General features: G+C 30.7%; 1 protein-coding gene across 1 annotated transcript; it reads right to left on the bottom strand.

Annotated features, from left to right (window-relative positions):
- Positions 1 to 18,518: 18,518 nt before the first annotated feature.
- Positions 18,519 to 23,592, bottom strand: LOC131610803 (dnaJ protein ERDJ3B-like). The gene is made up of 10 exons (XM_058882853.1): positions 23,234 to 23,592; positions 22,983 to 23,131; positions 22,553 to 22,679; positions 21,968 to 22,079; positions 21,256 to 21,372; positions 20,885 to 20,971; positions 19,421 to 19,480; positions 19,247 to 19,324; positions 18,958 to 19,029; positions 18,519 to 18,823 (listed from the first exon to the last, which is right to left on the bottom strand). Exons 1-10 carry the CDS (start codon positions 23,302 to 23,304, stop codon positions 18,665 to 18,667), a joined length of 1,032 nt encoding a protein of 343 aa, XP_058738836.1. The 5' UTR covers positions 23,305 to 23,592; the 3' UTR covers positions 18,519 to 18,664.
- Between the last annotated feature and the right edge of the window lie 1,382 nt (positions 23,593 to 24,974).

Here is a 24,974-nt window from a genome sequence, read left to right on the forward strand (position 1 = left end):
GAAGACAAAGTCGATGTAACTTTGTTCAAGCAAATTATTGGATCTCTAAGATATTTGTGCAACAGTTGACTTGATATAGGTTTCGCAGTCGGATTAGTAAGCAAATACATGAGTGAACCAAGAGTGTCACACATGAAGGCTGCAGGAATGAATTCTAAGATGCCTAAAAGGATCGATAGACTATGTAATTCTATTTCGACGAGACTCTGAAGGCGAAGAAGAAACAATTACTTTCTTTTAGATGTTGATTGGTATGGAGATAAGGAAGATCGAAGAAGCACAATTGGATATTTCTTTCAAGTATTTGGTGCCCTAATTTTATGATTTTCAAAGAAACAACCTATGGTGGCATTATCATTGTGTGAAACTAAATATATAGCAGGATCTTATGTTGTATGTCAAGAAATTTGGACCAGAGCAGTACTTGAAGAAATGGAGTTTGAAGTGAAGAAACTTCTTGTGCTGCAAATAGACAACAAGTCAACCATAAATCTGGCGAAGAATCCAGTTCTGCATGGAAGGAGTAAGCATATCGAAGCTAGATTTCACTTCCTGAGGGAAAAGGTAAATTGAGGTGAACTTAAAGTTAGGCATTGCTCGAGTGAAGCACAGTTGGCCGACATTTTCACCAGAGGATTAAGGATCGACGAATTCCTAAATTTGAGAAAGAAATTAGGAATAATTCAGATTGTAGTATATGTAGTATATGTTTATAATGTCTCTCACTCACTAACAATATTAATGTAGTATATGTTTATAATGTTTTTCAGGTTATTTATAAGTTATGGCTTATAAGGTTTTGTTTAATAGTTTTTAATTGTATTGTGTTGTACTCCAATTTTTGTCCCTGAGATCCCACATCATTTTGTACAGTGTGTGATCATCATCATCATCATCATTATTCATATTTCATTTACTAACAAAAATATACAAAAAAATAGGTTGTGCTTTGCTTGCTGCTTGTTTCTCAAGGTAGGTGGTTGATCAAGAGGCTCAGGCAAGACTAGGGTTTTGAAACCCACAAAGGAGCTCAAACATTTTCATATGCTCAAATGACTATCCTCATCAAAATCAAAGTCCAAGAATGGCTCAACTCAAGATTAACAACTTCCAATTTCATTTGGTGCACAAATTAGGGTTTTTGACTTAATTCATCTAGGGAGTTGACTTTTAATCAGGACATGACTCCATGGATATAACTATGGTTCAAGGGTCTCCAATACAACATTATAATACACTCATATCATTTATTTGAAGAGGATAGCTTGATTCAATAGAAAATCACAAAAATATAATTCATTTGGAAAAAGTCAACTATGCAAGACTATCTTTGACTTTAAAGGAATTTGGTCAACCATGGACTTTTGAAGATCAAAATCACTAACATATGATTATTGAAGTCATTTGATCAAGAAAAACCAAGAAAATCAATCAAGAATCAAAAAGTCAACAAAAGTTAAAGTTGGAAAGTTCAAAGACTTAGAAAAATTCTAAGTATTTTCAAGTGTTTTAGCTATAACTTCATGGGCAAGTAACTTCAAATTTCAAGTGTGCAACTGAAAAATCTTCCAATATGAAAGTTGTAGATCTTGATCCAATGAACAACTTTGTCACACATAACTTTTTTCCAAAAAAAAAAATCATTTGAGAGTTATGGGATCATGAAGTTTCCAACAAAAGACTTGGGAAAATTCTAAGTGTTTTAACCTAGTTTTTTCTCAATTTTATGGATTCTTTTCACCAAGATCCAAGATGAATTTTATATAAATATAATAGTATAAAAATAACATTAAATGGATACAACATAAAAATCGTTAAAAATACAATTTAATACTCCGTCCATTTTTTTATTATAAGTCGTTTTGAAAAAAAGGATTTTAATATAATTCGCTTTATAATTCCAATGAATAATTAATGATATTTTTCCTATCATATCCTTAAATATTTATTATTCTCTCTCCTTTCAATTATGTAAATTTATCTTCTACATGTCATTAATGAAGAATGATTTTGTAAAAACCTTCATAATTTCTCATTTTCATACAAGAGTTATTATTTTTTTTAATATGTGTGAAAAATCTAAAACGACTTATAATAAAAAACAGAGATAGTATATAACAGTCTTTTTTTTTACAAGATGACTAAAAGGTCAAATTTAATGTTACAAATTATAGCGTACTCGTTATTTTCATTTATTAATATGTCATAAATAAAGTTTTTTTAATTTGATTCTATTTTTTTTCTTATGTTTTTTTTTATATATTTGCAGATAAAAAGCATGCCATGGATAAAAGAATTACACATAAGAAAATAATTCTCATTTTTTCAAAAATTTATGATAATATTTGCAGATATAAGCATGTTATGAATGAAAGAGTTACACATGAAAAAATAACTCTTTTGTTTCAATAATTTATGAAAATCAATTATTTTTCTTAATTCCTATTTCTTATTTCTTTCTCTCTTACTTGCACTACCACTAGTAATTCGTTCTTAAAGTATCTTTATTATATTAAGGTGGTTTTTTATCACTATGAATTAATAATAATAATTGATTAAATATTTTCCTATATTATTAATTATTATTTTATTTCACATATAATTCATATTTTTATCATTATTTTTCTTATAAATAATAAAACAAAAGTATCACAAACCCAACATCAAACAAGGATACCCATGCAAGATTGCAAAAAGGTAACGGTAATTATAATTAATAGTTTAATATTTTAATTCGATTTTATTCTATTAAAATAGAGTTTGGCAATAGAAGACAAATAGGTTTGACATGGGTCATGTATGGAGTGTTACATCTTAATAATAACTACATTATTTATGTCATCTTATATTAAAATTTATTGACGAAAAAACTATTTAAGAAACTTCACTCAATTTAACTTTAACCATATATTCTATTTAAGAAATCACAATTTCTTGTAACTCAATTGAAGTATATTTTAAACAAATTCTTCCTTATTTACATAAAGATACAATTTCTTAAGAAATCACCATAAAGAATCATATAAATAACAATTTCTACTAAAAAGAAAACTCACAATGGTTGAAATTTCTACTTAAATTTTCTAATTTATATTGAAATATAAATTTAGCTAGCTTAGATACATATTTTAAGTATTACTCAAAAAACACAAATAAAGAAATGAGAACACATGCAAAATTTAAGAGGAAGAAAGTTGTCCATGCAACCAATATTACTATTAAAAAGGAAAAGAGAATTTCAAAATTGAAAAGAAAAAAAAAACAACAAAGCTATAATGTACTACTCAATATTGGAACAATTTGCAAAAATTACAAAGGTAAATTATAAATTATGTAAAGAGGGAGAACAAATATGTTTTGCTTTTTTTTTTTTCATTAAGGACATTTTGGTCTTTATGAATTTTTTTTATTATGTATAAAGAGAAAAAATTGGATTAGCCGTAAAAGTTTGTTTATAAAAAAAAGTTTCATGATAGTATTTTATCTTCACAAATTTTTTTAATTCACTTTTTAAATACATTTTTTTAAACAAATTTCTAAAACAAATTTTAAGAACTAAATACTAAAAAGATAGATAAAAAACAATTAATATTGAAATATATAATGAATATATAGGGCCGACCCTGATTTTTTAGAGGTCCATGACAAAAAAAAAGGCTCCTAACAAAAAATTGACTTTTTACTCACCTTCAAAATAAAAAAGAATCTCAAAGACAAGATCAAAAATATGAAGTCGGGTTGTTTTTAACAACAAAAAAATTTCAATACGGATAACAAGGTCTTCTGCAAATCATTATAGAATTCAAAGTCGCAATATGATTAACTTAATTAAGAATGAAAATCTTTTAAGGGCCTTAATTTGTCCAATTTCTAGGCAACAAACACCGTCTCAAAGAAATGAAAGTGGTGTGAGTAAGTCTAAACTATGTCTTGGCCCTAATACGCAAGTTTACCTACCGGTAAGAAATTTATTTCTATGATCAGAAAAATAAAAAATCAAAGCACAAATGATAATGAGTTTGATTTCACCATAAAAATTTAATAATAAATAAGTTAATTGTGTCATAAACTTGTAGATATTTAATTATAACATATAAATAATCTTTAAAATTTAAACTAAAAAGAAATTAAAATAAAATTATAAAGGTTATAATAAATAACTATTAAAACTAAAATTTGATTCAAAATTTTAATTTTAAATTGTAAAAGAAATGATAATTATTTACTGAAATGAAAGAACAACCATGTAAATGAAAGAATGAATTGTTTATGTAAGAAAATGATAATTAAAATTTTGCAAGGAGTGGAGTTTCGAACCGGAGACATTGAATTTTTTAATGCAAGGTTTTAACCGTTGGGCTACATAAAATGATTAGTTTATAAATTTCGGTAATAAATATATATTTTATTATAATAGTATTATAATTTCTTCATTATACCTCCTAAATTGAGGCCCCCATTTTCTTGAGGCCCTGGGTTGTGGGCCTGCTTGTCCTGACCCAGGGCCGGCTTTGTGAATATAGAATTATACTAGATATTCAAACATATTTACGTAATGTCTTTCTACCTGTAGTTGCATTTTTAAGCAAAGCATTTCCAATGGTAATTAACTTTACTTTAGACAAAAATTTAGGAATTTGTTTGGTCTAATTATTATAGGAAATATCAAGAAATCAGAATTGAGGTAAAGATGCGAGACTCTCTAGTATTAAACACCTCAAATTACCTCTACTATGAGATAAGTTAACTAAACTTGTTAAATTGAAAAAAGTCAGAGAGATAGTTGAATAGTCGGAAAGGGCCTGGGACATTTTTTTCTAAATCCAGATTTGTAAAATTAATACTCACAATCTTTCCACTTCAATACTTAATCTCTTCCCAACCTTTACAAGCATTGTTTAGGACTCCTCCTTTATGAGTTTGATAAAAATAAGGAGTCGCCAAAGCTTTACTACTATAAATTAAAATCGAAATTTGTGCACCACAAGGTCCAATATCACATTGACAAAAATAATTCTTTTTCCAAATTGCTCTAACACTCTTGCGAAACAAGGGTATTGATCCTTGAAAACAATTGTCGTCCAAAGAGATGTGCTTTATACTAGGGAGAATGAACAATGAAGGTGGAACCAACCCAATGAAAATATTACTCTTGAGTTGGAGATCAGACAAAGAAGTGAATTTAAACATGGTAGAAATTTGACCCGTGAACAAATTATTTTGAAGTCATGCCTGAGATAAAAATCTCATAAATGATATCACTTCAATTGTACTCGTAAAGAAACATCACTCCCCTTGGTCATTGAGTCGTAAATAGAGTGTTAATATTTTTAGGGAGTGTACCTGAGATTGTGCTTGAGGGGAGTTTAATCAAAACAAATTGATTGGCAAAGTATTCCTTTCCATTAGCAAAGATGAATGTTATTTTACCATCATTTAGGAGTTGGAGTTAATGATGTCATACGATTGAACATGTAATCGGCCTCGTTTTTTTTTTTTGCATTGGAAATAACATAAAGGAAAGTGAGGAATAAGAGAAGAGAAAACAATTTGTGAGTTAACATTTTATGACCATGAAATCACAAATGACTCTTTGCGAAAGAACGATCATATTTATACTATAAGAAATCATGTATCACCATAAAACATAATATAAATAGCAATTTCTAGCAAAAAAAGAAAACTCACAAGGGTTGGAATATCTACTTAAAATATTTATACTATAAGAAATCTTAACCACTTACAACTCAATTAAAGTACATTTTAAACATATTCTTCCTTGTTTACATAAAGATACAATTTCTTAAGAAATCATGTATCACTATAAAGCATAATAATAGCAATTTCTACCAAAAAAAAGAAAATTCACAAGGGTTGGAATATATACTTAAAATATTTGTACTATAAGAAATCTTAACCACTTACATTTTAAACATATTCTTCCTTGTTTACATAAAGATACAATTTCTTAAGAAATCATGTATCACCATAAAGCATAATAATAGCAATTTCTACCAAAAAATAAAACTCACAAGGGTTGGAATATCTACTTAAACTATTTATACTATAAGAAATCTTAACCACTTGTAACTTAATTGAAGTACATTTTAACAGATTCTTCCTTGTTTACATAAAGATATAATTTCTTAAGAAATCATGTATCACCATAAAGCATAATATAAATAGCAATTTCTACCAAAAAGAAAACTCACAAGGGTTGGAATGTCTACTTAAAATTTTTAATTTATACTTACATATGAATCTAGCTAACTTAGATTTGGAAGAAATTGAATGGCGGAAATGAGAAGCTATATACATATTTTAAATATTATTCAAAAAAACACAAATGAACAAATGAGGACATGTGAAAAATTTAAGAGGAACGAAGAAGTTGAAAATTGAAAAAAAATACAAAGGGGAAGCTATCATGTACTACTCAATATGTTGTTTTTTTTTTGTCCAACATGGAGAAGCTACCATGTACTACTCAATATTGGTATTTTTTTGTCCAACATGGAAAAACTATCATGTACTACTCATTATCGATAACATTTAGCATGGAACGATAACTTTTTGTCCACCAATGAAGAAGTTAGCGACTTATCGTGTACTCCTCAATATTGATGACATTTAGTTTGAACTAATGATTATAATTCTTTTTACAACAATATTAGATTTTGTTTAGTTGTAAAGAATAAGCTTATTTTCTGTATAAATTTTAAAATATAAAACAGCTCGTTTAAATTTTATATCATTAACTTTAAAAAATATATTTAATAAAATACAAAAATATTTTTAAATTTATTGTAATATATATGATATAATATTTAAAAATATTAAAAGTAAATATTTATTTATTATCCATCCAACTCATGTTGAATTCTAGTCAAATCTTTGAAACCTAAACCCTAGTATATCCCGATTAATATTTGTTCCAATTTTAATTACTTTTCTCTTTATACTAAACAATATTTTAAAAATTCGCTCAAAAAATGCAACAACATTGGCATGTTGAGCAAGTTTCAAATGTTACACACATGTCGAAACACCACGCCCCACATGTGTCTCTTCTGCACCAGAACAACTTAAATACTCCATATTGTTTTGCACAATGCAAACAATCCAAAAGAAACAACAATAAAAAATAGTATATTGTTATCAGTCTAGCATTGTCACATGCATGCACTGTCTTATAACTACACAATATAGTATTTCAAATTTATTTGAGAATGGAATTTTATGTATAATATTCTTTAGACATAAGATAAAGTTGTAAGACGCAATTCATAATTATGTATCAAATGTTAAACTTATTTTGACTATTATAAACTTATTTTATGGTAAACACAAAATTATGTTATCCCCTGAATGTGTATGTATGGCTCAATTTTTTTTGGTAAGAATCCAAAGATACCAAACCAATCTAAGTCGTATTGTTTTAGTTTGATTTGGTTCGGTTTTACTCCTAAAAATCAATCGAACCAAATTGAACGACAAACTTTTTCTCTTGCCATTCAGATGAATTTTAACGTCAAAATCTTCCAAACCGCACTACAAACACCCCTAGTCTAGCATTCGAAATAAACCCAACAAAAATAGAGAAATTAATTTGATTTCACATAATTTATAAAGTATATTTACACAAAAATTTAACATACATATCACACGGGAAAACTAAATAAATAAGGTGCGCTTATTCTTTTAATAAATAATTATTAGATTATCATACTAATAATAATTAAAGGACAACGCTACAATTTTCTTTAAGTTCAATGTCCATACATTAAACAATTTAATTAGTAAACTGATTAAAAAACAATTATAATTCATTTAAATTTTGGGATGTTTCGAAAAAATAGTGTCCCCGAAAAACAGACTTCAATTCATTCATTTTATATGCACTAGCGTTCAGACGGACACTCTCATGCCCAACTGTCCGTTTTTTTATTGTGCGAACGTGTATTTATCTTTTATGGTGTTTTTGACATATGTCCCTTTAAAAATATAATTATTTAGTCACAATTATTAAAAAAAGAAGAATGATGATTTGCATTTAACCTTTTAATATGTTTTAGTAAATTACTACTAAAGACTAAGTAATCCAAACTAAAAGAGGAATCCTCATGATCAATTTAACAATGCAAATGGCGCTCTCTCTCTCTCTCTCTCTCTCTCTCTCTCTCTATATATATATATATATATATATATATATATATATATATATATATATATATATATAATATATATATATCAATTTAACAATGCAAAGGGTTTTCTCACTCTCTCTTTTTCTCTCTCCCTCTCCCAATCCCTCTCTCTCTCTCCATATATATATATATATATATATATATATATATATATATCCCTCTATCTATTTCTCTCACGACCAATTTCACAATGCAAATGGCTATCTCACTCCCATTCTCTTCTCTCTCTCTCTCTCTCTCTCTCTCTCTCTCTCTCTCTCTCTCTCTCTCTCTCTCTCTCTCTCTCTCTCTCTCTCTCTCTCTCTCTCTCTCTCTCTCTCTCTCTCTCTCTCTCTCTCTCCATCATGATAAGTTTAACAATAAAAACGTCTCTCTCTCTCTCATTCACAAACTCTCTCACACACATTCTCTCTCCCTCACGATCAATTTTACAATTCAAATGGCTCTCTCGCTAAAATAGGATACAAAAACATTTGAACAAAAGAGAAAACAACAAAAGTGTCCAATACTTTTTTTTAATGTTGATTTTAATTTAAATTATTTGTGTGATAAATTTTGATACTCTCTCAGTGTGGTGCATTTGTTAGTAACGGAAATTCCAAAAAAAGACATAAATGAAAAAAAATAATATTTAAAATCAACTATATTCATAAATATTGAAAATTGACTTTCAAAAATTCACGCAATAAATAACATTGTTTATATATTTTGTTACATTAGCACGAATGTCCTTAAATTTTAGAAAAAAAATTTAAATAACCATGTTTTTAAAAAAAAATACAAAAAAACCAAATTTTCATATTATTTACCAAAATGTCTAGGTTTGGGACACCGTAAAGGTTTATGCGCCAAATGAAATGGCGCATTAGTTTACAATATGCCAAACCATTTGGCGCAAACCCTAAAAATTTAGGGCAAAATGTTGCTAGCCAAATCATTTGGCGCATTAGGGCATGAATCAACACATAGGCGCCATTTCATTTGGCTCCTATGTGTTGGTGTATTTTTTAATAAAAAAATATTCGTTTTGTGTTTTTTCGCGCACAGTTTATGATTCCGGTCTTTTAATTTCATAAAAACGTCCGATAAACCGATTTCGTATGGTTCTTATTAATCCTAAATAATGTTTGCATTGTCGATTTTGGTTTTTTAATAAAGCACACTTTATTGATGAAAGACTAAAGAAATGTTACAAAAGGTGGTAAACGAAATTGATACATTGTCGTAAAAAAAAATTACAAAGTAGATTAAACTTGCGACGAGGTCGAACCACGACTAGGACATTTATTTTTATTGTGCCCCACTTGACGACAAATGGTGCATTTTCTTTCCATTTTGTCGAGGACGTCCAGTTCGGTTCTAATCCGCGTACTATTGGGGCGAAATTTTTTCTTTCGGTGTTACTTTTCGGAAGTCATATTCCAACCTACTCCCCCACCCCCATTTAGCACTTTTGAGGGCTTGGGTAACCGACTTTACGACAGTCGATTTCCGGAAAATTATGGTGGCGTTGACGAATTCATTGACAGCGACCATCAGAACAACACACTTGCAGGCCCAGCTACACAATCACAACAAGAACCACGAAGGGGTAAGGGTGGTAGGGGTGGTCCTAGGGTTCACGGCGACGTCAACGACCGTCCTCGACATGTGATAACAAGACCTCAGTGCGGAACAGATGGTTATCTTGGCGATGGAAGACATTAGGCATTTTTTTAGGTTTTCGATAATCAGTTGTTTTCGTTGTATCCAAACCCTAAAAGTAATAAAATTTGTTATTTCCGGTTTTTTTTATATAGACCAGTTGTTTCGATTTCTATTACCGGATGTCAAAATAGGTGTTTCTAAATGTTAATTATAAAAATTATAAAAAAAATAAAAAATACCTATGGCCTAATGCGCCATTTGGTATGGCTTAAACAAAAAAAAAAGCCTATTGTGCCATTTCATTTGGCGCAAACACTCATCCAATTAGGGCAAGCCAAATGAAATGGCGCATACACCTATTATTTCTTCTATTACGTCATTTCATTTGGCGCATTCACCTTTACGGTGTCTCAAACCTAGACACTTTGGTAAATAAACTGAAAACTTAGTGTTTTTTTTTTGTTTTTTTTTAAACATGGTTATTTAAATTTTTTTTCTAAATTTTAGGGATATGATTAAGTATTGTCGTATATATATACAATTATTATTAATAATGTGTTTGTTTGTCCGCTTTTTATAATAATACACGTCAAAATATAAACAGTATTTTTTATTTAATTTTAATTAATTGTGTATATGTTATTTCTTTCTATCTCTCCCCGTCCTTTTTAAGTTTGTAATTTTTTAATTCCTTTTTATAATTCTAAGCAACTCTATACTTTGTTTCTCTTCTATAATGTTTTTTCTCAATTTCTTTTGAAAATAAATAATACAGAATGAATTACAAAAATGAGATGAAAACAATGACTATTAAAAGGACATTTTTGAAACAAAAGTAGGTCAGTCTAAAATAGTGTATTTCATTAATAAATTAATAGATAGTTATAGATATATATATTAAATCAAATGAAAACTAAACTCATGTAAACAAACCAACCAGAGGAAATTATTCGATTAAAAAAAATTATGTTAAAAAGAAATATGAATTTGAATAAAAAATCATAAAATTTTATAAATGAAATGGTGGATAGTCCCAAAAAAATACAAAGTTGAAAGAAAAAAAAAAAAGAGAAATACATAATTGAATAGTACTTTACATGAACAATATGGTTTTAGGGTGGGTGTCTCCCTCAACTTGAAAAATAATGCATGTCACTATATTTTGTTTGAAATAGATTATATAACTACATTCAAAGTAAAAATAATTTGAAATCCACAAATGCTTCACTGTATCACTTCATTCTAATACCAAACTTTGAATTTGATGGTTTCCAAAAGTAGTGCATGTGCAATTATTGAATGAAAGCCTTGTAATGAACACTCATTTGCTCTAACACTCAATTCTACAATCCTTCAAATGCGAATTTCACAAGAAATTAATAATTAAAAAGAAAATTGCCACCTAAGTTTTTAATGTAAATTCTTATGAAATTAATGGCAAAATTAGTTAAAGTTAGAACAAATAACCAATAAATATAATACTACATCATAATACCATCACTAATGTGTCTTAAGAAAGTCCACCTAATAATTTTTCCTCACGTATTATGAGCAAAATAGAACAATCTTTTATATAGAATCATGTTAATTTATAAAATTGAAATGAATATATATGATTGAAACAGAAATTTGATTACTAACAATACATGCATCTTCAAAATAGAACATATAGGATAAAAAGAAAACATAAAAAAAATCCAAAAGAATGGCACACAAAAAGAGAGATGTTGATGAAGAATATATTTTTCCTTATTAACCTTCCACTGAAATACCAGTTGATGAACTTGTTTTTCTTAGTTTCCAACATTAATAAATGAATGTGGTTTATCAAGTTCCACCATATGTACGTCTTTTTCTTAGTTTCCAACATTACATGAATTTTTATCAGTTTCCACAAATTTATAAGTGTCTTATGGTTACACTTATGCGGTTACACTTTTGAGACAAAAACCAACTCTAGTAGTTATACACTTCATGTAAGATAGGAAAATACTTGCATAAACACAACCATAACACATGTACTTACATACAACCAATCATATTTTTTTTATTAATTAAAAATTAAAAATAAAATTATCTCTCTCCTCTTTTATCTCAACCACCCCCATGATGCCAATTAAAAACTAAATTAAAATTTAAATAAATTTATATTCTCTCTCTTTTCATTAGTTGTGCCTAAAAATATGAATTTAGGTTCGTATCCATGCAAGTATTTCTCTGTAACATAACCATAATTCCTCTTTATTGTTATTTTATTTTTTAAATTAAATAAATTATGTATTTTAAAAGGTAAAATTGGAATGAAAATAGGCTAGCCCAAATTCTTCTATTCCGTTTATATATAGTTATAGATGTATGCAACTATGAATTTAGCCGCACGTACGTCATAGAATTTAAAATGTGTTCATCAATTGTGAGCATTCTAAGAACTGATCTTAAACACAAAAGTGGTGTCAAAAAAGTGTTGAAGATGATAATGAGTAAAAGGTAGGAGAAAATATTCAAAGTTTATAAAAGTTTGGAATCTTACAATCTTTGACGAAAGAACTGACAATGATATAGGCTCTGTTTGGTAAGACATGTTTTCGAGCTTATAGCTTATGTCTTATGTCTTATAAGCTCATATGATAATTTAGACCCGTTTGATAACGGTCTTTTCATTACGAGCTTATAGCTTATTTTACTAGCTTATAGCTTATTTTACAGACGCTCTTTTAAATAGCGTTTTAGCTTATGTCTTATAGCTTACTATTTTTTCTTCCTTTTTTATCCTTATTATTTTAATTAATATCTAATTTATAATTTATTTTAATTTAAAATAAAATAATTATATATTAAATATCTTTTATGTCATTTTACATTTATAATTAATTTTACCAGACACTTCAATTAGCTTATAAGCTATCAGTCTCAACCATCCGCTATAAGTTATAAGTCATCAGTCATCAGCCATCAGTCATAAGCTATAAGCCATCAGTCATAAGCCATAATGTCATCATTAGGGATGTGGAGCAAACCCACATCTAATTAATCATCGATAATGGAAACTTAACTCACGCCTAATTAACATCTAGTCTTGAGTTCAATGATGAAAATACACTGTTAGAATGATTAAAGTACTTGACAATAGATACATCCCAAGGGGTACTCTGACCATAAGAATAAATATGGTAGGAAGAGGTTTTCCTCTTAGTAGACATATAGATATGATTGATGGAATGCATAATTATGAGTACATTTCTGATATAGTCCACTTATATGAGAATGAAGTGATGTCACTTCATAGAGTTCAAGGGCTTGACTCTTAAATTCTCATGAAAAGGATATGAGACACAATATCTTATTTAATGTGTCATATTGATAATTCGATCAATGATATCGAGATTTTATGTGTGAGTTATGCGCATTTATTAGTTCAAAGCTTGTCTATCAATCTATTCGGGGATGAGTGAAAACTTTATTTCCTAAGTAATTGTTCAAATCGTAAGATACCTCTTGGCTACAAGGCGCACAGACCGAAAGAGACACCATTAGACCAATGTAATTTTTTTTTTAAATGTTGAAGGTTGTGAATATATAATTGTTTATTAATGGTTATCTTGAAACATTGTTTCTCCTAGCCAATAGGTACAAGTTTTTCTATAAATAGAGATACTTATTAGGAATAAAAATTTAAGAAATTAGACATATTTCAAGTGCCAAAATTATATCTAATTTATTCTCTTTTTTTTTAGTGCACAAGAATAAATAAGAGAAATTTATTCTATAAAATATCGTTGATCGATATGTTTAATATGAATGTGTAACTCATGTTAAGGTTTCCAAAGTATCCTAAGGGGATTCTCCAGATCATCCATTTGCGCCCAATGTTCCTAAATTGGTAGGAGCGAACCAAACCTAAAACTTAGTGTAAACAGGCGTTTTGGAAATTATTTTGCGCAAGTTTCATCATAACATTTTCATCTTTTTCTTATTCATGTTTTGCACCAGGCTCCCAACAAAAGATATAACATAATCCTCTTTGAAGTGTAGTTATAACAATAGTTACATTGGAACAACTCTGCAAAATTTGAAAAGATTGAGATACAAAATTTTCATAGTAAGAAAAAGATGAAAATAAATTAGATATAATTTCAAGTGCCAAAATTATATCTAATTTATTCTCTTTTTTTTTAGTGCACAAGAATAAATAAGAGAAATTTATTCTATAAAATATCGTTGATCGATATGTTTAATATGAATGTGTAACTCATGTTAAGGTTTCCAAAGTATCCTAAGGGGATTCTCCAGATCATCCATTTGCGCCCAATGTTCCTAAATTGGTAGGAGCAAACCAAACCTAAAACTTAGTGTAAACAGGCGTTTTGGAAATTATTTTGCGCAAGTTTCATCATAACATTTTCATCTTTTTCTTATTCATGTTTTGCACCAGGCTCCCAACAAAAGATATAACATAATCCTCTTTGAAGTGTAGTTATAACAATAGTTACATTGGAACAACTCTGCAAAATTTGAAAAGATTGAGATACAAAATTTTCATAGTAATTATTACTCGTAGCTAGCTTAGTGATATTAATTAATTTCGCATGAAATGAAGATATGCAAAGAACCTTATGCAAGGTTACTAAAGGGAAATGGTGATAGTTCTAGAAGTGGAAGCCAATATTTGTGAACCATTCAATATAGAAAGAGGGACATGAGCAATATTCTTATATGTGTTAAAAGCACTAAGGCTAAAATTAATGTTATACGTAGCACCGGTATCAAGGATCAAAAGGTGAATGATTAGTTTCATATTGTTTAAGTAAGTCAAATATGCATTGATATTGTTCTTGAGTGAAAGCAAAGGTTGGAGTAGAAGATGGTTTATGATGAGGATCAATTTATGTTGAAGAATCAGTCACGACAACAACATTATGTTGATATTATTGAAGTTTATTCTTCCCCTCCCTTATATAATATCCAAAAGAGTTCCTATTTGTGATCCTATAAGTCTCGATAATTTGGTTTGTTCTATCATAATATGTTGAAAATCAATGTAGACAAGTATGGCACTAAAGTAATTATCATTTTTCTTAGTAAAAAGAGAATAGTCTAATTTAGATTGTTGAAAATCTAACTTAGACAGAGTTTGGCTTAGATTGTTATTCAACTACCTACTAGCTTGCTTAAGTCTATATATAGACTTATTAAATTTACAAAATAGGTTTTTGCGGGAAACTTTCAGTCTAGGAGGACATTGTATATAGACTTCTTTATCTAAGTCTCCATGTAAAAAATTATAGTTAGTGTAAAGGCCGGTTTTTAGAGGATGCTATAGATAGAAGAGGCCTAATGGTTGTCATTTTAATGATTAGGCTGAAAGTTTCATGATAATTTATACCATTTGTTTGATTGAATCCCTTGACAACAAGGCGTGCCTTGTATTGTTTTAAAAAATTTGAGTTTAAAAATCCACTTATTGTCAATGGCTCTTTTATTTTTATTAGGAGGAAGAAGAATGGCATGCCAAATATTATTGGGAGTAAGAGACTGAAGCTCATTGAAAATAGATTGTTTCTAATAGGGATCTTTCATGGCAGAAGAGTAAGATGTTAGTTCAAGTACTAAAGATAGCTTTAAGATGAAATTTTGGTGATTGTGAGATAATTATCATATGAAATGTAATTGGAGATAGGGTTAGGGGAATTACCTTATTCAATGGAGGAGAAGTGCAAGTGTTTACCTAGAAGGATAGCACAATGATAGTCTTGAAGGTAAGAGGGCGGTTTGGAGATTCTGGTAGATTTTCTCTAGGGTTGGGATATTTGAGTGGTATAATTAGATGTCATGGCAGGTATGGTTGGTGTAATGATTGAATTAGGAGAAGGGTTTGAGTGGTGTGTGTGTATAGAAAATCAAGGATATATAAGGATGGGTCGAGATTGGGATGAAAGATGGGTTGAGGTGTTGTTTTGGTTAGAACAGTATGAGAAGGGTAGGGATAAATGTGTTCAAAAAAGGAATTGTTCCTAAATATAAAGATGTTTCTATTTTGAATGTCATAAAGGAGATATCCCTTGACACCATGATAGGTTCCAAGATAAAGGCATTTTCTTGATCTGCGTTCAAAACTAGTTTAGTTTCTTGTGGATGCGGATGTAGAAACTAAGCATCCAAAAATTTTCTTTCGCGAGTAATCAGGGTTGGTGTTGAATATGTAAGAAGATCAACAAGGTAAAAATGTTTTCCTCCAAGACTTCAAGATTGTGATATGTTCTTAGACCACGAAGTCAACGATGATGGCGCTTTGGTCCATTTTACATATATGGTTGAATCTGTACCCGTGAAGACGGAAGAGGTCTTGAGTGATCCAAAATAGATTTTTGCAATGAGGAAGGATCTATAATCGATTGAGAATAACACTTGGGAGTTAGTTGATCTACTAGGAGGAAATAAGTCGATTGGTCTAAGATGGGTCTATAAGGTGAAGGTAAATCCCAATGGTGAAATAATCGCCAGTTGAAAGGAAGATTCAAAATATTACAACCTGGAAGGTAATTTATTTATGATAAAAACAACATGGGATAGGGCATGGGCCTAAAAAAATTGTTTGGGAGATGAGATTGGAATAAGAGAGCATAGGTCACCCCAAGGAGGTGTTAGTGTTTTCTTTCTACAATCTCATTTTGTTGGGATGGGATGTGTCGGGACAATGGATTGCATTAATTGAAAATAAAATTAAGTAAATTGAGGGTCATTATCAAATCAAATTATTTTGAGGCATGTAAGGAATTGGGACTTAAGATAATCTACAAAGGACTTGACTAAATCATGGAGGGACTAAAAATTAAAATTGCAATTTTTATAAGCAATTTAACCTTAAAAAAAACACATACTTTTGAATAAATAAAGAAAGGGTAATGCTAACTTATGTCCCAAGAACACAAGTTAAAGATAAATATAGTAAAATTTTCTTGGAAATTGTGTAAGGAATTTAATACAAGTTTATAACTAATGATTTTATTATTATTTTTAATACAAAAATTTTATTTATGAATTTATTAACCTGTGCTCTTGGGGCACAAGTTATGATTACCCCTAAATAAATACCAGAAGTATTATTTGTCACAAACTGAAACCACTTTCAATTGTTAGTTACCTACATAATTGAGTGGAATTTAAAATGTAATTTAACATAGGATTGTCGGTTTATTATATTTTAATGTAAAAAATGCCTAACTTAAGACTTAAGAGTATCTGAATATAAATTAGTACACGTTAAACTTACTTTTCACCAACACTAAGTTTATAAAATCAAAATTATTTACTTATACTGCAGTTAAAGAGGTACATATAAATTTATCCAACCAACAATACTAATAGAACTAGAAAATTGGAAGCTTAATACTCCTTGAGGAATGAGGTTCAATCGCATGCCCTTTGTGATAACAAAGGCCAAATCCCTGGTTGAGTTGCTTCCAGTAGTCTTTGTTTTCTTCCTTTAAAATTCCATTGAACCTGATTACTATTACTATTGTTCCTTAGACAAACACTTGGGATTTGATTTTAACAGTGAAATTTTATTGAAACGGTAAACAAGTCTTTCTTCATTATGCTCGGGATAATTTGTTGTATTGGCTGCCTTACACCTTGCTTACAAAATGAATCATTGCAAACGCAAAGGAAACTAATACATGTATGTTTTTCTTTCAGCTAGTGTCCTATTAAAATAGCACCATAAGACCATGTGCAATGGTAGAGTTATTTAAAGTCAACACCAGCAAATCATGTGCAATGGGGTGTGTAATGTAGTGTTGAGTGTGTGTTGGAGGAGAGAGATGTTGAGAAAACTCAACACCATTTAATCTGACCGAGGGCATGACGTGGCAGCGCCTCATTGGTCTAGGCCAGGCGAGTGTAGCCCACTCTCTGGGTGTGAGAGTGGGTCTTAATCCACGCGGAGAGAGAAAGAGAAAAGGGATAAGTGCAGCCACGTGGCTGTGCTTGATTGGCTGACCAGATTTTTATCCATTTAATACTTTGAACTCAATTATTTCGTTGCAAATTATTATTTTTTTTTACCAAAATTCATGATTTTTTTTTCTCTATAAATAGAGACTTGGTTCATTTGATTTGGACACAGAAAAAAAACCAAGTTTTTCACTATCTTAATTTTATTATTAGTGTTTATTTTGAAGTTAAGTGTCTTTTTTTAGTGAAATGGATCTCAATAATCATTTTAACACTCAAAATTCTGCTAATTACGTTAATTGTGTGTTGTATTTTAAATTAATTTAAGATGATTTGTATCGTATCCAATTATTTAAATAAATTTTGTTTTTATTACAAAAAATTAAAAAATAAATTATTAAGTATTTATTATTTTAATTTAATTTTAATCGATAATTGTAATTTATGTAATCATAAAAATAAAAATAAAATTTAAATAAGAATATGAAAATAAAAAGTGGTGGGGTAGGGTGTTGAGTGAAAAACCATTGGAGAGGATAAAAGTTGAATGGGTGTTGAGTTATTAGGTGGAAGAAAGAAAAAATGATGTGGAGTGTTGGGAGTTGAAAACGTGAGTGTTGAGTTTTTCAACCATTGTAAATGGTCTAATAAGGCACTGACATGGAAAGACAAGGATCATAGGCAACGCATCACTATCAACAACAAAAATAGTTAAACAAGGGGTATCTATTTGTTAACTAACAAAAAATATTGGCGAGAAGCCCAAGGCATGTGTTTGCTGCAACTTACAACAAAACCTCCTACTCATAATATATTGAGGACAAGATGAGCGAAATAGCACGTATCCTTAATGTATTCTAAGCAAGAATTGTTTTTATACTTGTTTTTTGTTCCTCTGTTAGTGAGGTGGGGAACAGAACTTCAAATGTGACGTAAAGATCTCCTTTCTTATTGCTCATATGCAATGGCATACCCTCTCCTTTGAACTTCCGCACTTGTTTTGGATTTGTGATTCCCTGAGGGGTCAAAAGAAGTAAGTTAGTTGTGTGCCTCATGTGCTGGTGTTTGGTGTGGATGTCTGTTTTAATGTTTTTGGGGTTGGGGGGATCAACACCAATTATGATCTGCAAAGAAGATATTTCAAGCTCACCTTTGCGCTTATATCCACTAGATGTTCATCAAGGTGTTTAAGTGTCTTCTCGAAACCAACAAGGGCTTGAACCTAAAGAAGATTAAGGTTAGTAAACTCTTCGATGCTCAGAAGTTTAGGATACAAATATCAGAGAGCAGTTAATGGTTTGCATAATCATGCTAGTTACTAGTAGTTGATACTTACTAGTATCATGGTTAATAATTACACAACTTACAGACTTAAAATGTAATCCATCCGAAATCCTAAAGGTACAATACAAATGAAATAATGCTTTGCTTATACTTACCAGAGTTATAGTGACAGTGGTGTGTAAGTCATTGCCCTCCCTTTTGAAAAGATCATGAGGTGCGGTACGTATGCGAAACTGTTCATATTAACATAAGGATTGTCAGCAAACTGCACACACAATAACATGCATACTAAACAGTTACTAACAAAAATGAAAAACACTGCTACTAACCCTTAAATCTCCAGATTCTCCATCAATTATGGGCTCACCGTCCTCATAAAATAGCACCTCCTAAAAGGACAAAAAATTGCAATGGTCATCATTCAAGTAAATTTTTAGTTTGGAAAAAACTGAGCATTTTCATCAAGCTTCCATAAATCATCATGTGTACATATCATTCAAGAGTTATGCGATATAGTACCACGCGTTATCTCATGAAATGGAACGACAGTGGAAAAACCTAGCCATACACAGGTAGTATGGTGAATTATAGAATATATATAATGGACAAATGGTAATAACAAGTTGACATGAGTGCATTTCGTCCGTTATGTTTGCCTCTCTTTCGTAACATCGAGCATTTCTCATCATTCAATTGTAATATAACAATTGAATGGTTGGTAACAAAGATGGGAAATGAATCAAGGGTACAGAAAATGGTGAGGCATATTCAACTGGTTTTGGTTTTCACTCCTATACATTGTTTGGAAACCGGAACTGAAGTTAAAACAAGGGTCTATTTTCAACATAACCAGGCACGCCCTTAAAATTGAAACTTGAACTACTAAGTCTAGCAACACTGACAATATACACCTTTCCCATTTGTTAGAATTAGCTGCAAGCATCAAACTGATATCACAATGTTTTATTGTAAATCAAGTCAAATGACAAATCATTTAAATCTAGATCTTTGAAATATTAAAAACTTCATCTACATATTATCAATTCTCAAATCTCATGTTCTATGATGACTCTCACAATCTTGTTTCATTCAAGTAGCTGAAGCCACCAACTATTTAAAGGCTGTGCTTGACGTTTATCCAAACTAGAATAATTTCTTCAACATTTACAATAGTTCTGAGATCCTTGAACATTGACACTCACAAATTACGATAAAATGCATCTATTGATCAACTTAGAAAACCTAATAATATCAATAAAAGATTCAAATTCAATATATGTATAAGATTGGCTTCTTTGGCCTGAACCAAAATAAGTTGATCCAACAAGGAGGAACCCTCCAATAAAAGCTAGATGTGAAGAGGAAAAACAAGGTCACTTAAGTACTCCACCAAGCATCTCATATTATTTGAAGTGGAACTTAAGAGCCGACATCTTGGTGGCTGCACTCTACAACGCTACATTTAGTCTTTCCGATCAACAGTATATATGTAGTCTCTTCTAAGACACGAGCAACCTACCCAGATACCATTTGACAAGCATTTGGAGAAGCTCCCTTAAAAGCTGGGGAGAAACCAAGCTATTTAAGTACTCCATCATGCATCTCATACTACTTGACGTGCGACTTATGCACCGAGAATTATAATACAGAGCTATTGTCTTAATAATTTATATGTCCACATGATTAGACATGCTTCTAAGTGTAGAGCTTAAAAGCAAAATGGGTAGCAAAACATGAAATTATGCATATTTACGTAATGGACTAAACCGTATGTACAAACTTTAAATGTTTACCTGGCCATCTTGCATGCCTTTCTCAATATCAACTGTGACGAAATATCCCTCCCTTACATATTTCACATTAGCACATTGGTCACAGACCTGGATAGGTAAATATCAGAAAGAGAAGTGTAAAAAAGTTTCATAAATGTTAAGAACACGATTAAAAATAAACCTTCACCCCATAATCGCCTCCAACACATAAGGAAAAAGAAATTGTGAGTATGATTATATAAAGTAAACATTTCCATAGTCATACAATAAAATATCATGAAACACTGACACTAGAAGTCAGTGTGTTTGCAGTATTAAATATACACCCTAAAATATGGACAAGATAAACAGAAACATTTTTTCTATCAACATCCTAAGTGTGATGTTTTTACCTGCTCTGTCATCTGTTGAAACATTCCAGGCCCAATTTGCCTGTGATAAACCTCATTTCTGCAGTTACAGCGTCTTTTCCCAGGTGCTGGCTTTACAACATTTTTCTCCCTCCAGACCTGGTAATTACAATACCATGATCACAAAGAAACAACCAACAAATGACTTGCAAATTCTACAATTCAAGTTATAAAACTCAACCACTTATAGTTTACAACTACGGTATGATAATGTTTAAATAGTGGCTACAGACTACAGTGTTTCCTCAATGCAAATATGTAACTATAGAATACAAACTAAAGCATCTGAAATTGATTGAAAGGGGGAAAAAGAACAGCCTCCAGGAATACATGATGTCATATGTGTGTGGAATATGTTATATTTGAATTTAGATGGATGAGGCCCAGGTTGATGTAAGTTCTGCAACTCAGCCCCCCTAAAGTAGTTCTTCTAAGTCGCTTTAATTTTATTTCTGGTTTTCTATTGGTTGAAGTAGCTAAATGAAAATGAGTTTTCCGTTACCATGTGTCATATGAAAACCAGTGTGATAATCTTGAATCTATCCAATGCACATTTAGTATATTATTCAAATAAAATGTTGCAGAAGTTTAGAAATAGCATGATACTACAGCACAAAGACATTGCACATTGGAAAATATATAGACTTATTGCTTGAACTCGGAGCATTGGCTGATAGATTAAATGTGACCTCACCTTCAAGGAACCACCCATGTACAAATCTTCGAGGGTTGCGTCCAAATCAACAACAACATCATCACCTTTCACAATTTTCTCTTCTTCCTCCATTGATCCCCCACCAAAGAAACTGAGACACATTCATATATCAGTGTCATTAATAAGAGCAAGTTCAAAACTGGGCCCCACATTATAAGTTAAACATACAAAAATAGCTACATAAATACAAATACACATCAAGAACATAGCAGTCCAACTACACAAGGCAGCATAATCTTTGCTCGCAAATGGCTAGATTGAAACTTGTAGCATCAAAAACTGATGCTGACAAGAGAAAACCAATGAATCAATAAAACCATATGAAGGTTCTGATTAGAGTATGCTAGTATTTATAATAACATAAAACCTTTATAGCTTTCTATAATTGTTTCTCTTGTACATAAACACGTATCATGCGATTTTTTGTTTCCATATATCAATGCAAGTAAAAAACAGGTCAAGTGAAGATATAGTAATTACTCCAAGAATATATATCTTAAACGTAATAGTGATAATTGATAGGTTAAGAACTAATATACAAAAAGCCAGAGTGATGAATCTTACGAGTTAAAAATATCCTGCATGTTCATCCCACCACCTCTTCCTCCACCAGCCGCATGCTGCTTCAAACCCTCTTCACCATACTTGTCATAAATATTTCTCTTCTCACTATCGGACAATACTTCATATGCTGGCAGAGGCACCAATGAAAAGCAACCATTAATAACCAAAAATAAGAGCCTATTTAAATTTAAATTAACTTAATTGAACATATCTACCTACATACACATTTGTGAGACTTTTTTGGAAAGCTTATACAAACCACTTATGACATAATCATAACCTATTTTCAGCTTATTTTCATAAGCTCTCAATGATAGCTTCTGAAAATAGTTTATAGCATACATTAAAAATCTTATTTTCACAAACTACATCATGAAAATACCAAATAAAAATAAACAAAAGCAACGATACATGTATACATATATAGTACCATTGTTAATCTCCGCGAATTTCTTATTAGCTTCTTCATTCCCCGGATTCTTATCAGGATGATACTTCAATGCCAGCTTCCTATACGCTCTCTTAATCTGATCATCCCCCGCACTCTTCGACACTTGCAGAATATCGTAATAGCTCTTTCTGCGTAACGAAACATCAAACAAACAAATACAGAATCAGAATTTTCCAATCAAATCGCAAACAGAAAAACGGAAATGAAGAAAACAATAGTAGGAAAATTACGCGGCAAAGGAATTGAGTGCATAACAAAGAGCGCAGAGAAGGAACAGCAATTTGGCTCTTCGATGCGCCATTGAAGATTCGGATCTCTCCGAAACTCTACTATACTCGTTCGGATCTCGATGTGAATTAGGGTTTGTGATGAAAAACGAAATGTGTTATGTCGCGTTTGGCGTATGAATGTGTTGTGGAATCGCTTCTTCAGTTACGACGGAGCTTTTACAGTGACAGGCGTGGAAGTGATTCCGCGAAGACTTGACTCATGGAGTCGAATCTACGCTTTGCAACGTGTTCGTTGCGAAACTAACCAATCATCTTCAGCCTTTGGTTGTTTTAGCCAATCGCGTTTCGCCACGTCGGATTTTGTCGATGCGAACTCGTTTTGTGATTGAGAAATGGAAAATAACGAATTTGCGTTTTTTTTATTTACGTACTTCATTTTTCTAAAGCTTAGTGTTGGTTTGGTTGTTTGATTTTTAAGATAAATTAGGTAAAAATGGTCGATTTGAGGTTGTGAATAAAAATTTTATAAAATTATTTAAGAGATTTAATTGGAAAGACATATTAGCTATAGATAAATCTTGTTGAGAATTTGTTAAATAGTCTTTAAAATGGGGTGGACCATTAATATTTAGTTCAACTATTTAACATTTCAACTATTAAGTTTTAACTTTGTCAAAAAAAAAAAAGGTCTCAAAAGTGTGATTTATGGCACGATTGTTTGGGTCATCCTAGTTCAACAATGATGCGTAAAATAGTTGACAGTATTCGTGATCATCCATTGAAAGGTTTAAAACTTACAAAAGAATATAGACAATATGAAGCTTGTTTTATGGGCAAACTAATAACAAAGCATTCACCGGGTAAGATTCAGATAGAATCATCTGCATTTCTTAAAAGAATTTAAGGTGATATATGTGGACCATCAATCCACCATCATGACTATTCAGGTATTTTATGGTATTAATTGATACATCTAGTAGATGGTCATATGTATGTTTACTGTTAAGTCGTGATATCGCATTTGCAAAATTTCTTGCACAAATAGTTAACTAAGAGCTTAATTCCCTAATTATACTATAAAGCAGAAATTGGTGTCACTGTGCATAATGAAGGGCATTTCAAATGCTCCTGAATATAGATACAAGAATTCTAATGAAAGGAAGATAGTTGCTTCTAAAGAAAAATAAGGAGGTTCATATGCCACATAAAAAGAAAGTTATGGCAAGTAAGGAAATTCAGAAATAGATAAAAGAAGTTGTAGCCTCTATTATTTTTTATGCCTACCAAGATAAGAAGTGGTAGAATTCCTCATAACGTTGTTGCATCTTCTACCACAAATAATCCTGAGAAAAAGATATTAAAAAAATGGTTCTTCTATGAGAAGAAAAGGAAGATGATCAACCTCTAAGAAGGGGAATAAAGAAACAGACTCGAAAACTAATTTTATACTCTGTATAAGAAAGTGCCAAACTTCCGGTGCCTGTTCTAGAAGACATGGCTGTGAAAGAACCTTATGCAGCTGAGTTTATGAGGAAACAAGCAAGGGATGTTGTAGCTACTGTTGAATCTATACTGAAGAATCTTCAAATGATGGGAATCAACAATTGGAAAAGTGTTTGCTTCTAAGACTCAAGTTCAAGAAGTTGTTACGAGATAAAACAAAGATGCTTAGATTGAACCATATGTTGTTAAGGTTCCTCAAATGCCTCTAACTGCAACAATGTCTGAAGTTGAAGATACT

Source organism: Vicia villosa, linkage group LG6 (genome assembly GCF_029867415.1).
Source record: "Vicia villosa cultivar HV-30 ecotype Madison, WI linkage group LG6, Vvil1.0, whole genome shotgun sequence".
Taxonomy (NCBI): domain Eukaryota; kingdom Viridiplantae; phylum Streptophyta; class Magnoliopsida; order Fabales; family Fabaceae; genus Vicia; species Vicia villosa.